A 15,996-nucleotide genomic window follows, 5' to 3' on the forward strand; every position below is an offset into this window, starting at 1 on the left:
ATCATGGCCAATAAGCTGGGCGGCCCCAAGAACCCACTGGATTGGAAGGCGGGCCTGCTCTCGTTGGTCCAGCTGGCACAGCTCAAAACAGCGTGGCCTGGGGACGTGGCAGAACCGAGAACCACTGCATCAAGGGGGCAGAGGCCCCATGGTGGGTGGACCCATTGTGTAAAAAGGCAAGTAAAAAATGCTCAGGCAAGGGCTTCCCTGGTGGCGCAGTGGTTGAGAGTCCGCCTGCCGATGCAGGGGATGCGGGTTCGTGCCCCGGTCCGGGAAGATCCCACATGCCGCAGAGCGGCTGGGCCCGTGAGCCATGGCCGCTGAGCCTGCGCGTCCGGAGCCTGTGCTCCGCAACGGCAGAGGCCACAACAGTGAGAGGCCCGCGTACCGCAAAAAAAAAAAAAAAAAAAAAAAAAAAAAAAAAAAAGCAGCTCAGGCAGGAGGTTTATCCAAAAGTAGGCGTAATCTCTAGACTAGCACATACTGGACGTTGAATAGGATGATAATTACAGGAAGTCATTAAAGAGTCAATTCTGGATTATTAAGTCAATTATGGATTTTTATTCGACAAAATTTTGGTAGAACCAAGAATTTCACAGGGGGGAATTCCCTCGCGGTCCATGGTTAGGACTCGGTGCTTTCACTGCCAGGGCCCTGGGTTTGATCCCTGGTCGGGGAACTAAGATCCTGCAAGCCTCGTGGCGTGGCCAAAAAAATAAATAAAAATTAATTAATTAATGAATTAAAGTTTGGCTCCTTGAACACGCCTCCATGCACTTGCATAATGAGACACTGTCAAGTCATTCAGGGATGTTTTCAGCATCGTCCTTTCTCAGGTGGTAAATTAATGACCGAGGACTTGGGCTTCATTTATGCTCAAGCTATCTGAGCCAGAATGTTTAACACATAAGACTTCAACCACTGCAGTCTAGCTTCTTGCAACACAACTCCAGTGAAACTGCTCCTCGCGGAAGATGTCCACCACTGAGAGCCAGTCCTTAACCCTCTGGGCAGAGGCCAGCTCCACCTTGACAGCCTGCTAGCCTTACGTCCTACTACCCTGTGGTGACTGTTTATGTGTTTTCCTCATATGGTATACTTGAAGGGCGAGGACTACTTCATTTCAGTAGCCCTGGAAAATGGCGCTACGATTAGCATGTCTTCGCTACTTACTATAGTCCAAGCCCTAGGCTGACGCGCATTCCATGGGTTTTCTAATTTAATTCTCATCACCCTATGAGGCGGCCACTTTCGTGATCCCCAGTCTGCAGATGCAAAAACTAAGGTTTAGAGAGATTAGGTAACTTGTTTAAGGTTAGCCAGCTAATAAGTGGTGAAGCAAGGATGTGAACCCAGGCAGTCTGCACTAGAACTTAAACTCTCAAGCATATTCCTGCCTTAATTTCAGTGTGTCGATGAATAAATTAAAAAATCACTTGCTTGATTGATTTGCTTCACCAGTTCCCAGTGGATTACTTTATTTATTGGGCTAAGAAGAAATTAAGAAAACAGATTCTGAATTCAGGAGCTCTTTATGTTGAAAGCACCAATGCATTTTAAATTATTTATTTTAAGAACGACATAAACATTAACAAAATTATCTTAAGTTGATGGGTATCCAAAGCTGTACCTTCTGATAACTTTTGTGTTGCCTAGGATTACTGCAAAGTATTCATAGTAACGACACCAAATAGAAAAACACTTCCTATGTTTTTTAAAAAACATTTTGAAATATTTAAAAAAAAACCTGATGTTAGTGTTTCACCATGGCCAAAGAACAAGCCAAACAAGAAGCAACAACAAGGAAATAAACCTAAGCCACGTATATCTGCCCAATAAATCCAACTAGGTAGGGAAAAACAGTGACTGTAAAAAAATTCACAACTGTCTTGTCTGAGTACTGGTAGAATACTGGGTTGGGAACTCCTAAAGAAAGAATTAAATATTGTACTTAAATCTGAGATTTGGGGTTTCTGCTTTTGCTTCTGTGTAGTTCAGGTTTCAATTTTATTTAATGTGCTAACTTAAAATGGATCAAGTAATCCTGCCCCCAAAGAGGGGCAGGATTTCTGGCCACTCTCTTTTTAAAAACACTATTAGCTCATGTGTATTTTTTCATGTATATGTACACATAACTTTACTTAACAAACATGTATATTTATCCCTATAAAGGTACTTAGCTAGGACTGCTAAGGTTTAAAAAAGACCCAGTAGGGCTTCCCTGGTGGCGCAGTGGTTGAGAGTCCGCCTGCCGATGCAGGGGACATGGGTTTGTGCCCCGCTCCGGGAGGATCCCACATGCCGCCGGAGCATGGTACGCGTCCGGAGCCCGTGCTCCGCAACGGGAGAGGCCACAACAGTGAGAGACCCACGTACCGCAAAAAAAAAAAAAAAAAGACCCAGTATTTACTGAGTGCTTAAAACATACTAGGTATTATTCTAAGTGCTTTACATAGATGTCTTCATTTAACTCTTCCAGCCAGCCCCGTCTCTGAGGTTTGCACTATCATCATTCCCATTTTATGGAGAGAAAACTGAGGGAGGTGAGGGTGGGTGCACTTGCTCGGGGTCACACAGCTGGGCTTGTAGCCCAGGCATCCGGACCTCAGAGGCTGCACCCTTAACCATGAAGGTCTCCCCCCAGAGACTTCCACGTAAACAGCACACACAGCCATAGTCTAACCTTCCAGGTCTCCTTTGTGTCACGATCGTCTCATGAACAGTTAGTGAGCGGTGGTCACGTTCAAGAACAGGGCTAGAGCAGGGCCCCAAGTCTGGCACTCAGTGGGTAAGGGCACACTCAGCCCTGGTCTGGGAAGCAGCTCCACCTTTCTGGCTTTGTGGGCTTGAGCAGGCTACTTAAGCCCTTTAGGCCACCGTCTCCTCATCTATAAATTGAGGATAATACTAGTACCTCAAAGAGTAAGGATGAGATTTGAAAACTTATTTGGCAGAGGATAGCACACAAACGCTACTGCTACTACTACTATAAATGCTGTTATTATTTTATTATTATTATTATTATTATTATTATGTATTCCCTGCCCTTGAGAAGCCAAGGGGGAGGGAAGGAGCGGAAATCACGTAAATAATTCCAAACTGGTATAGCAAGTTCTATAAAGGATTGTTGAAATCATCTTGGTGCTTTGGGCGGGGGGATGTGTGCACAGTGAGGAATAACAGGGAAAGAACGAGAAGATAGGAGTTCAATTGAGGAGAGCTTCTGATTAACGCCAAGTCCTAGACCCAAAGTTTTCAAAGGGGATTTTGTATGCTGTGCTTTACACAAATGGAGACGTTTGGCCACATCTGCTGAGTACCTTTTATGTGCAGGCACCGCAGGAGGACTTCCCCGTGTGCTCCAGGTCATTTAGTGCTGACAGCACTCCGAGGTGCTGGACTGTAGCTGGTTTTGATTAGGGCTCCCTGTTTCTCTGCCCTGAGCAGGGATACCCGTCAGGGGTCAGAGGGTCGGCGGTCCACCTGCAGTGATCTACAGCCCCTCACGTTCGTGCCTGTGCCTAGATACACAAATTTGTATTTGGGTGACTCTAATAAAAGTCACAGCATAAAAACAGATAATGCATTGTGAACTTTAAACAATTTACAGTAATTGTTTTTTTTTTTTACATTTAAAAAACAATAAAGCACAGGTTTTATGTGTCCTTTTTTCATTGCTTCCCGCTCTCATCTTTCTCCTGTGCTCCAAACGTCTAATGACCTTTTGAGGACACTCAGCTTCTTTTTACTTCCCATCCAGCACTGAAGGCCTGCTTCTGCTCCGTCCTCCCTGTCTCAGTTAAGGAAATCAGTAGCATCTAGTAACCAACCTCGTTTTCCGGGATAGAAATGTGGGGCTTACTTCTCCTGAGCCACCAGGTCCTCTGTGTGGGCACCCCCGGGGGCTTCTCACTTCTCTGTCCCTGCAGGCTCACTGCTCACGTACAGACCCTCCCCATCTCTTGCCTGGCCGCCTGGAATTACCTTCTTCCTGCTCTCCTTGCCTCTAGTCTCTTTTCTATGTTCATCAATCATCCACAGTGCTGTTCCAGATTCCATTCTAAACACAGGTATGATTATTCCTCTACTTGAAATCTGCAATGGCTCCCTAGTGCCCACAAGATAAAAAAGGCCCAAGGGCCTCGGCAGGACACATCAGGGCTTTCACTGTCGGACTCGATCCCATGTTTATATCATCATTCGCTATCAGTGCAGGCCACACAGCTGCTCTAACTACAATGGACCACACGCCCAGTCCTATAACTTTGGACTTAATCGTCCCAACACTGGGTACTTTTCAGAGCCCATCTTCAGATACACAATGCCCATCTTCTTATATATAATCCAGTTATATTACCTTTTCTCCAATTGATTTTATAGAATAATTCCTACAAGATTATGATCTATTTTCTGTTTTCTCCTCTGGACTTGCACCAAAGTTTAAAAGGCTCACGGCTAAGAAATAACAGAAGACTAGAAGGGCACCTAAATTTAGATGCCTTACCACTGATGGTCCCACCACCTAAAGGGCCAGCCTCATTCATGCCAGCAAGACTATCCGGGGACACAATTTCTGATGATGGGACTCACTGCGTGGTCCTCTAGGTGCAGTGACGATTTCCGTGGAATAGACGAATCAAAGGGCATATCAGTTGGATGATGTAAAGATAATATCTGTGTACGCTTTTGCTTTTCTTTAGAAGCATGTTATTCTTCAGTCAAAGACAGTCAGCACCTAACTGAGTTTACATGGACAATTCTGAACGTGCTTTATTAAATTGAATACCTCTTGTTAGCAAAAATCATCATGAATAAAAAGCAAATTATTAAAAAAAAAAGCAAATTATTTTTTGGTATTTAAATTACAATACTGGTATTGGTAAAGATAAGAAAAATTCTATTCTATTTCAGTAATGTACATAAAGCCTTTAACAGACCTTTCTCAATTTATCTCTGAAGTACATTTAGACCTTAAACATTTTTTAAAAAGGAGCAAGTTCAGTCCTGAGCATTAGATCGACTCACGCAGGAGATGATTTTCACAACTCAAATGACTGCTCCTGATACATTAATGCCTATCACAGAAAAGAAGGCCTAAAAAATTCAAGAAAAACGTAAAAGTATTATGAAAACTGCTTCAGACTCAATGTACTTTGTGTTGTGGAACCATTTACCTCTGCTTCCAAATGTGTGATCCACGTGGGCTTTGAAACCAGGGCCTCAGCTGCAGTAACAATGGGGTAGGATCAAATGAGCCAGCTGGTCCAGGGTAGAATGCTGTCGTCATTAATGATTTTTTAAAACTAAGTTTTTAGTCTAGAAGAACTTCTTAACAATTGTGTGTGTGTTCGTGGGTAAAGAAACAAATAAACAGGAACCCCTCACGCCAAGGATTGGATAAAAGGTCAAATGATTTTCTAGTCTAACCAAGTCACGAGATGATTCTTTTTGTGGCCTCCCTTTTTTAAAGACCCGTGCTGGCAGACCGTCTTTCTGCAACTTGAAAGGAACAACTGATTGAAAATAGCAATTTATTTCTTATTTAAAGTTGAAGAGGTAGGGCCAAACTCTCATCCTATATAGGCCTGTGGGAGTTCTCAGCGGGCTTCTCATCCTATGCCATCTGGTAATAATAGCTCACCCATCCTTGTTTATTTTAGGAACTCTCCCAACGAGTTGGGGTTCACGGCATCAGTGTACTCAGATCAAGGTACTGCAAGGAGGGTACGCCGTGGCCGATAGAGCACATTACTGAAGAAGTTCGTTTATGGCCGTGTGACTACAAAATGGTAAGTCAGACGAACGTCTTAGATGTCATTCAGCATCTTGGGCTGCGACGACCTTCTAGCGATGATATTTAAATAGAAAAACCTTTGCAGACTGTTAACCTGTCGTTACAGAGACTCAGTGGCACGGCACTGCGACTTACTTAGCAGTGTGGCTTGCATCTATAAAACAGAAGTAGCAACACTGCCCTTTTTTTTTATTATTCGTTTGTGTTTCTAGAAAGGTGTGACCTTATCTGTAGGGTTCTGTTCATTTATGCCCATCTACAAAGGATTCAGTTATGTTCTTTTAGCTCACTACGCTGAGGAAATTGAAAACGGCTGCTTCAAAATTAAACATGTTAACGAAATTAGTGAGCAGGACTTCATCATCCTTCTTCTTTCGGAGAGAATGCAAACGTGTTTAAGGAAATAGGGCCTCAGATTTTCAGAAGAGAAAACCCTGGGCAAGGGAATTACTAAGAGTTTTCCTTTCCTCTTTCCCACGTGTATTCTGCCAGTTTCCCTGGTTTTCTTGGGCAGAGCTAGTTAAGGGCAAAGTGACACATTAGCGTCAGCAGCCAGAAAACATCAACTTACATCAGAGGCTGGTGATTCGAGTACGATGCCGAATCCTAGGATGTGGTCCTCCCTGGGGGAGGCATGCTCGGCCGAGGGGAGGCTGGGATTCTCGGGGGCCGCCGTCGCCTTCTCGGCTTCTAACGCGCTGGGCTTCTGTTTCACAGTGAGAGGTTCCACAGTCTTCAGGGGCACTTTTTTCTTTTTATTTCTCTTGCGTGCGACGGCAGTTCGCTGGGAGCAGATAAGGGAAATGGGGGGTTGTTGTCTGTTCTGGGTTCCAACTGTGAAAAACAAACAAAAATACGGTACAGGCACTTGTCTCTAACTCAGGAGAGTATGTACTTGCTTCATAAACTGAGGCTGAAGTGGGTTCACTCAAGGACGAGGCGCACTGAAATCAACCTCACGCTGGACCTGAAGATAACCAAATGCAGCCTTAAAGGTCTACAGGCAGAAAAGCCCAAGAGAATACTCTGCTCCAAATGCTGGTGGGTAATCGACAGGAGGAAAGGATGATGAGCTCTGAAAAAACACTGAAGCATGACTTTACGCATCCCGTGACACTCGCGTATAACTGAGAACTCCGGAAATTAAACTGCGGTGTGGATGTTCATGCTTTCTGGCAAGCCAGTCTCAGGAATATTCCAGTTGTCACTTGAGGTTAAGCTGATCAGTGGCCAGCAGCCTACAGGTGCCAAAGCTGACAAAGGCTGAGCAAGGACGGTCACTGGGGCAAAGCTGATCAAAAGCGTCATTCAGGAATGACCCGTAAGCATGTGGGCCAGGCCTGCCGGTCAACTTCAGGTCCAGTTACTCCGGCCTCACACACCAATGCTGTTCCACACATCAGCTATCTCCACACGCTACTCTCCTGGGTTCCGACCAGGCTGCTCCTCTCTGCCTCAGTTTCATGTAGGTGAAAAAGAGGAAGGCTATAATTCTGTACAAGGAGAGCAAATCAGTAAGACCCAGAAACAGTCTGAGTTCCAAAGACGAAAAGCACCCATCAAGAAGTGGGTGCCGATGCTGCCTATGTACTTAAGGGGACCAAGGATGCTAATTACAGTTCTCATTGGTGCCCTTCGAGAAGTAACGTTTATTAACCATTTAAAAATACTCTGGGGGCTTCCCTGGTGGTACAGTGGTTAGGAATCCACCTGCCAATGCAGGGGACACAGGTTCGAGCCCTGGTCTGGGAAGATCCCCCATGCCATGGAGCAACTAAGCCCGTGTGCCACAACTACTGAGCCTGCGCTCTAGAGCCCGCGAGCCACAACTACTGAAGCCCGAGTGCTGCAACTACTGAAGCCCTCGAGCTGCAGGGCCTGCGTGCCGCAACTACTGAAGCCCGCGCACCTAGACCCCATGCTCCGCAACAAGAGAAGCCACCGCAATGAGAAGCACGCGCACCGCAACGAAGAGTAGCCCCCGCTCACCGCAACTAGAGAAAGCCCGCGCGCAGCAACGAAGACCCAACGCAGCCAAATACATAAATAAATAAAAATACTCTGATGCAAAGTTTTGTAGGAAAATACGGCATTACTACTTAAATCTTCATGTGTTAATATGGTTTGATAAATACAACCACAGGACATAGCTGCTTTTTTTTTTTTTTTTTTTTACAGAAGTACACCTCTAAAAATAAGACAAATGAAAATCTAAAGATCTCTACATGCACATCATATGGATCATTTCCTATCAGGTTGTAAATAAAGAATATTTGTACTCTGAACTTGATATCTGCATCTCTAGGCTGGACAGAAATTTATAAATAAGTATTAGAAACAAACTACTTGCAACGTCAAATGAGCAGAGAAGTTTTTTGACCGCCCATGCAGTAATTAGTCTAGCTCACCGGTTCTCGACCTCGGCTACACGTTAGAATCACCCTGGAGCTTTAAAAAAAAAAAAAAAAAAAAGGCAGTGCCTCAGCCTCACACCAGATTAATTTGAATTGGAATTTCCAGGGGTGATGCCTGGGCATCAGGATTTTTTTTAAAGCTCCTCAAGTGATCCTACTATGCAAGCCGGACAGGAACTTTTCTCTGTTTGGTCCAGATTTTCACCCGAGGCGGCTGGGTCTCCATCCCGAAAGTCACATGGACAACCGAAGCAATTATCTACGGTCTAGGACTCCAGCCTCACTTTCCAAAATTAAAAGCAAAATGATTTAAGTTTAAAGAACACAGGTACTGTCTAAGTTTTTCTCCTCCTTCCACAAGTCTGGACAGAGCGAGCCGTAGTCTTTTGTATCCAGATCTTATCGCTTGATCTTAATCCTGGCTTTCTCCCTGAAGTAAAGGTGAAACTTTCTAAATAGAATTTAAATCTACGTTTTATAGGCAATAAACCTTAAGTAAATCTACGCACTCAACACAAATTCTTAAGTTTAAGGAAAGGAGAGTAATTTATTCAGTTTATCCTTTGGGTTCTCCTACAGCTTTGGAGTCGCTTACCACCCTAACCTGCAGAGGTTCAGAAAAGAAAACAGGGTGACATAGAGGCATTTACTTAATAGATCCTAAAAAGGCTTCAGTCAAGGATTTAAAGGGTTGCAATTTGTAGTTTGCCATTTCAGGAGTAAGGAGCTTAAGTAACAAAATAAATCATTACAGTTTCCTACGCACATTTTCTTAAGTGCTAACAAATTCTTCCATTGAGGAAAGAATCTGTACCGGATGAAGTAACCTTTCTTTCTGAGCTCCTCATTTAGCAGATGTTAGCCTTTACCAGGTTAATAAGAACACAGCTTATCCTGGTGGAACAAGGTGAGTTAAATGCTTACTGGCCTGACCAAAATGCTTATTTTTTTTCCCCTTGGGATAAGACCAAATCCAGCACATGAAATTAGATGTCGCTTCTCAGAAAGCCTTTTGCCCATTTTACTTTCACGTGATCTTGGGTGACTGATATGTTTTACTATGAAGCTTTTTACATCAAACCACATCATTGAATATTAAAATTTTACTAGAATTCACTAAACGGCACCAAGTACGATTTCTGAACAGTGACCTTTCTGAATACCTTTACAGAGAAAAGGGGGTTAGGGGTGATAGTCATAAAAGACAGTGCTAGCTTCCTGCTCAAGGAGCAGCTTTCCCTGACAAGGGGGAGGGCTTAATAAAATGATTTGTTACTTTCTGTGCCTGTCACTAAAATGTCCTTTTTTTCTCCCCTAATCGTGGAGACTAGAAAACACACCCACTATAATAAGGACCTAGACTTCTAGACCTCTATGAAATGCTACAGGTCTTCATAACAACACTAACGAAATAGCTGAGGCTCGGATCATGCCTTACAGAGTTCATTTCCATCTACTATCTCATTCCATTTTCACAACAACCCTGTGAGTTAGATATTAATACTCCAGTTACAGATGTTAGATATTAATACTCCAGTTACAGAAGTTAAACAAGCTAGGACAGGAGAAACTGGGACTCTGACCCCAAACTGCAAGTTCACTGCTCTTCTGTTCTTCAACTTGTCCAACAGGGGCGAGAACAAAGAAAGCGTCGTGTAAATAAAAAGACAAAACAGGAGGTGTCTCTGAGCTTCTCTGACCTGAATGTTAAGGAGAAAAGCCACAAGCAGGGCCCGAGGGCCAACGTTTCTTGTCAGCTGATGCTCTGGAATCTTCACCAGCGGAGCCCGTGCTTCCCAAGGGCTCCTTCGTGTGCACAAAAATGCGTGGCTCCCCACCTGTCACACGGAGCCCAGTGCAGGGGGCGCGCACGCGCGCGTGTGTGTGTGGGAACTTGTGCAGGAGTGGGAGTGTGTGAGACGCCCGCCGCCCCCAAACCGAGCCCCTCGGGAGGGAAGCTGAGCCGTTCTCACCTCCCTCCCTGACGTGAACCTCCTTGTTGATTCCCATTAGGAAAATGAGCCCGGGCAGCTCTGCCCACTTTCGGGTATAATTGTTTCAAAGTTTAATTAGCTGACATTTGTGAAGTGTGGGGAGTCGGGCTGAAGTATCCGGAGCCCGTGTACCGGCCATAAAGCATTTGTTAGAGTCGCTAATGGGAAGATGGGTTGTAGAAAAAGTGGAGAAAATGGCTAATTGAAGAAGCATGTCATCCAGTATACTCCAGTAAAAATGTTTTTTAAAAAAACTACGAAAAAGAAAGATAGCAAGGAGGGAAGCAGACAGTAATCAAAGCACCATGAACATCCTGACTGGAGATGTCACGTATGCATTCAGAACCCGAGGCCTCCATCCGAGGCCTGATCTCCGTACCTGCCTGAACCTGCATCAGTTTCCGCATGGCCTTGAGCTCCTGGAGAATGGCCTGCAACGTCGACTGGCAGCTACAAGTACAGCAGTTTGATCCAACGGACGAGTTCACCACTGGAAGTTCTCCTGAGCACGAAAGAAAAGAATGACGGGCGCCAAGCAACAGCAAGATTATAAACAGCCAAAAAAAAAAAAAAAGGAAGGGACCGTGACAGGCTTCTGAAGCCTGTGCAGTTAACTATGAAACCGTGCCCGAGGAAAATGCACCCAGTAATTTGGACAGCCTAAGTTTTGGGGTCTGACTTCGTCTAATTATCCAGGCTTCTCTACTGTCAGGTGCGCGCCGTGTCTCGGGTGGCAGAGCCTGCGTGAACGGACACACACAATTCACTGTCACAGCAGGCCTCCCTCCTGACACCCCGGTTCATCTCAGATAACAATTCCAGAAAGATTCACTAGAAACACGTCCGTGCTATTGCACAAAAAGCTAGCTCTGAGAACAGTGTGACCAAAGAGACCAAAACCCAACCAAAGCCTGGTAGTTGGATATGTCCTGAGGGTTCATGCTAAGAATTAAATGTGTCTGTTTAAAAAATAGTTTTATCGTTAATCATGTTATTCCAAAAATTAAGATCGGTCAACACATTAAACTTCCACTCTGGGTGTGGTATGTCTGGGATGGAGAAAGCGGGGGCAGGAGGGTCTGGGAGGATCCACTTGAACTTGAGGGTTTAGAGGGTGCTGGGGTGTTAGATTTTCTCCAGCTACATAAAGGAGATCCTTCTACATCCTTTTTCCATTCCCATTTCTTTAATTTCACTTTAGTCTCTCTTCCACTGTTTAAATTTAGTATCTTTTCCTTCATGAAACTATCCTGTTTCCCTTACATGTCAACAAATATCTTCCTATTATCCCTGTAATAAAACGGGACATTTGGAAAAACACGCTTTCAGCGCAGTTCTCCCAGTCTCAGCATCCAACCCTGCTACCTTTAAGTGGATTAGGATAAGAGAGACTGCTATCACTTCGGTTTTTTCACAGGTGGAAGAGGGAAGTTCTAAGGTTTTGGTCCAGTGATATCTTTTAGTATACATTAAATGTAATTTACATCCTGCAATATGCATTATTTGTGGATATACTTAATCTTTGGAACAGCATAATTATTTACGTTCCGAGTTGTAGCACGTTGAGATGTTACAACTTTAGAAGTGCAGATAATTCCAACGAGACACCAAATGCATTCCTATCGAAAATATGCAAGCAATCAACACAAAAAGATCTATTTTTAAATGAATATGGGGGAATTCATGTTTTCAACTTTTACCATTACTAATATTTTCCAAAGTAAATCCACTATCCTTGTTGTATCCTGGAAAACAGAACACTGTTCACCCAACGCTCATTGATGCGGGGCTTACTAACTTCACACATACCTAAGGCTATTTTAGTTCTCTCATCATTTCTCCCATGGCAGTAGAGTTAGGCGGACGTTGTAGAATGTTCCTGGTCACTATTCCAAGTCTATCTTTATCACTTTTAGAGGACAAAACCAACCCTTTTCAGCTTGTTATAAATCATTTTCTAATTTTAAAGAGAACTGCCCTTTCATTTTTATGAAGGAGCCTTAAAAGAGCCATCTCCTTCTAACCTGGAAGCATGCCAGCATGTGAATCTGATATTGGCTTATGTAAAATTAAGAGAGAGAGAAGACACCCATACATCTCTTGGAGGTCCCTCCCTGTCTCATCGGCAGTGGCTCAGAATGGCTCTTCATACCTCTGAACTGGTTCTTGCAAATTGTGTTTAAAAAGAAAAATAAAATCACAGTAGTTCTCTTTTTCTTGATGGATGATGTATGGGGAAAATAAAAAATCCTTAACTTTTCAAGGAAACTGAAAACGCATTCTTCCTTTCTTCTTGTTCTCTGTGTGAAAACTACAGTTCTGCACATCTGTACATAATTTATAGAACGATTAACATCTCATGTCACTGGAGGGAAAAATTAACGCGAATGGAGAAATCATCAAGTTTTTCCTCACGCCTTGAAAAAAAATTTGCCATTTGATTTTTTTTTCTTAACAATTAGGAATTTAAAATAGATAACTAATAAGAACCTACTGTCTAGCATAGGGAACTCTACTCAATACTCTGTGGTGACCTATATGGGAAAAGAAACTAAAACAGAGGGGATATATATGTATCTGTATAGCTGATTCGCTTTGCTGTACACCTGAAACTAACACAACATGATAAATCACCTAGACTCCAATAAAAGTTACTAAAAAAAAATTAGGAATTTAAATTAAGGAAATTTTACTTTAAAGGAATACTTTTCAACCTGAATGAAGCAGGTTGTAAAATATGGCTCAACAGGTTCAGTAGCTTGAATGTGAGGTTGAAGTGAAGGTGTCACCTGGGGGCGGGGTCATCAGTCCTGCCTTTATCTGACTCTTCCGATAATGAAGAAAGCACAAGACTAGGCCAGGGGACGTATTAATACACCGCGTGACCAGGAACCTTCTTTTAATGACAGAGCGGGAGGAGCTCTTTCTGCCCTAACTGTTCAGTCTTTTGTGACAATAGTATCGTTATCTCTGCAAATGATGGCTTTAAACCTCTTAAAGGGCTAAAATCTCTACCAAGAAACTACCCCTTCTAATGGAGAACCCCCAGGTTTTCCTGCGTCTCAATTCTGGTTTTTGATGCTCTTCAACGTTTTCCTTTATGTCTTCCCGGTCTTTTATGATAACTCAGCTAAGGCGGGTGGGTGATTAAGGGAGGGTTTAATATGTTGAACTCAAAGAACACGCTGAATATTTAGACAGAAAACACGTTGGGGCAACGGCCCCGAAAGCGTTGTGAGCATCTGATGACAGCCATACCATTGGAGCTCCCGGCGGCGTGGGACTGGCTCTGGAAGGTTCTGGAGCGGGTGCCATACTGCCCTGAGAACTGCCCACTCTGGGGTGGTAGCTCGTTCCACGCACCCCGGGAAGACGGGTGTAGGCTCGGTGGGGCCTCCACAGAGTTCAAACGCGGAGGCCACATCGAATCCAGATCCTGGGGTTCTTCTTTCAACTTCTCCCCCTCCTTGCCCACACGCTGGTAGATCCTCCCAGCGCTGTCATTCAGTAATCTTCTCATTCCTGTAATTTGTTTTTTAATTTCCATGCTTTCGTCTCCTAATGGAAATGGGGCCAGAGATATCACTGTAAATTAGCGAAAGAAAAAATAATCCACCACCAAACCAAACCAAAACAAAACAGATAAAAGGCCACCCCTTCTTCCTTCTTTGGAAATGGGAATGATTACTGACTCCAGAGGCAAGCCTCTCTTTCAAGAATCTTCCTTCCTCAGAGGATTTTTTTTTTCTTTTTTGAACCAAAGTATCTGTATGGCACTGAGGGTACTTAATAAATATTACTTAAACATGATTCAAATTATACAGCTATAAAGTATTTTCTATAAATAATAACATTAGAGGATGCCTAGATGTATTAGGAGCTATTTCAAACATACTATCCTCTTAAATTGTCATCAGCCAGTATCTTTACAAAGGTTAAGAGAAGTCGGTTTTTTTTTTGTTTTTTTTTTCCTCTAATCTGGGTGTTAAAATAAAAGTCTAATGCCAGGGTATGTATACACACTCAAACAGTCACTCTACTAAATGCCTGCGATTTCAACTACAAGAAAAGGCAAAGGCCCACAGAAAGTATCTATTAGGAAAAACACAGCTCTTGCAGATAAATCTAGCACGTTTAATACAATCACGTTTTAATGAGCTCAGCGTCATAGCAGCCAGGTTTCTCTGTAGCACTAACTGCACAATGAATGTAGGTGTTTTGTGTTGTCTAGTTAGATATTTAGCTCATTAATATATGAAGACATTACTGACTATAAGGCAACTTTTATAGACTGTTTTCAAATAAGTATCTTCAATTTTTAAAATAATAAAAATATTAACGGTCTACCATCTAACATGAGCAAACACAGAAGGGACACAGGTTTCCAAATTTACAATTCTGCTCTGTGTGGGCATGTGCTTGAGAGGAGAAATATTTTAATTTGTAATAGAACTCTTTTCACTTCAAACACCTGCGACAGTGACAATATAGAAACAATCAATCGTGTTCCAGATTTTATGAGAATGAATGACCAAAAGCACAATCTAAGTAATGCAGAGTCAGCAGAATTCACAAGTTTCTCAAGATGTCTGGGGAACAGGGTGTGTCTGGAAGAGGTCCCAGAGGAATTCTGAAAGATAAATCTGTATGCCAGTGTGGTTGGTGTTAGTTTCAGCATCCAAAGCTAAACCTTCCTGGCTAGGTTAGCAGCGCAGTTTCGGCAAGAAGGAGCTTCCTTCCTGCAGGGTTTTTGTTCTTGATCTTCTAGATCAAGGACGTTGCACATGCGTCCACCTGCAGCACGCTGATCTTAGCTGGCACTGGCCAGTGGCTGCCACTGCCCTCCCTCCTGGATCCCTGGCGAGAGCTGCACCGGCCAAGCCAGATGAAGACAGGCGCACGGCCTGGCTCCTGGGTCAGTGCCTGCTGCTCACGAACCGTGACACATCACAGCAAAAGGGATGCTCTCCTTCCAAAGGCTCCACCTCTGCTGCGGGGACTGAATTCTATGATAAAGTGCTGTCTTGGGCGGGGAAAGAAGTCATGAGGATCCTGGAACTTTCTAAGAGCAAATCTGCTTTGTCATGACCTTAGTTTCACAGCCCTAGAAGTTGTAGCTCTGAAAATTACAAGACTGAAACTACAGCGTGAATTCTGCATACTTGGTCTTTTCATGTGGAAGTCCAGGCTCCTCGGTGGAGGAAAGAAGGCGCAAGCATCAAGGGGGATCCTGGCTGTGGGCTGATGTTTAGAAACACTTCTTCTAAAATCAAAACAAAAAAACAAACCACCACAACAGATCAGGACCTGGGACCGAGGAGGAAGGAAACAGGGGTCTGTGAAGGAGGGCAGCGGAGCTGGCTGACGTCCTGAGAAGACAGCGCGCTGTCCATCTGACTGTGGGGCATCCGAAAGGACGGAATGTAGAAAAGTGCAACAACTGCCCAAGTCAAGGAGAGGAAAGTTGAGAGATGTGGGGAAGGCGGGAAACGGGCTAGTTGCAGGGAGCTTCTTAGAGGACACATGCTGGGTGTCCCCAGGGGACAATGGGTAACTGAACTGTCCTTCCTTTAGCCAGAGAAGTTGGGAGCAGCCCTGACCATACCGCCTGGGGGAAGAGCTCCTGGAACCGGATCACAGGCTGGCTGGCGATGATGTGCTCTGCAGAGAGGGGGAGAGTATCCTCGCACAAGCACATTTGGGAGGGATGGAGCAGAGGGCCGGGGGGCCGGGGAGACTTGAAGACTAAAGGTGTGGACAACAGAAAAAGCCGAGCTGCCTGCAGGCACTGGGA

General features: G+C 44.0%; 1 protein-coding gene across 1 annotated transcript in view; it reads right to left on the minus strand.

Annotated features, from left to right (window-relative positions):
• BEND7 (BEN domain containing 7) overlaps positions 1-15,996 on the minus strand; it is a 75,456-nt gene that overhangs the window by 37,575 nt on the left and 21,885 nt on the right. Inside the window, exons 3-5 of the mRNA XM_065871825.1 lie at positions 13,461-13,760; positions 10,582-10,704; positions 6,366-6,628 (exon numbers count right to left, since the gene is read on the minus strand). Of these exons, the coding sequence (XP_065727897.1) occupies positions 6,366-6,628; positions 10,582-10,704; positions 13,461-13,760 (686 nt within the window). The remainder of the gene's footprint in view (positions 1-6,365; positions 6,629-10,581; positions 10,705-13,460; positions 13,761-15,996) is intronic.

Source organism: Phocoena phocoena, chromosome 2, assembly GCF_963924675.1.
Source record: "Phocoena phocoena chromosome 2, mPhoPho1.1, whole genome shotgun sequence".
Lineage (NCBI taxonomy): Eukaryota > Metazoa > Chordata > Mammalia > Artiodactyla > Phocoenidae > Phocoena > Phocoena phocoena.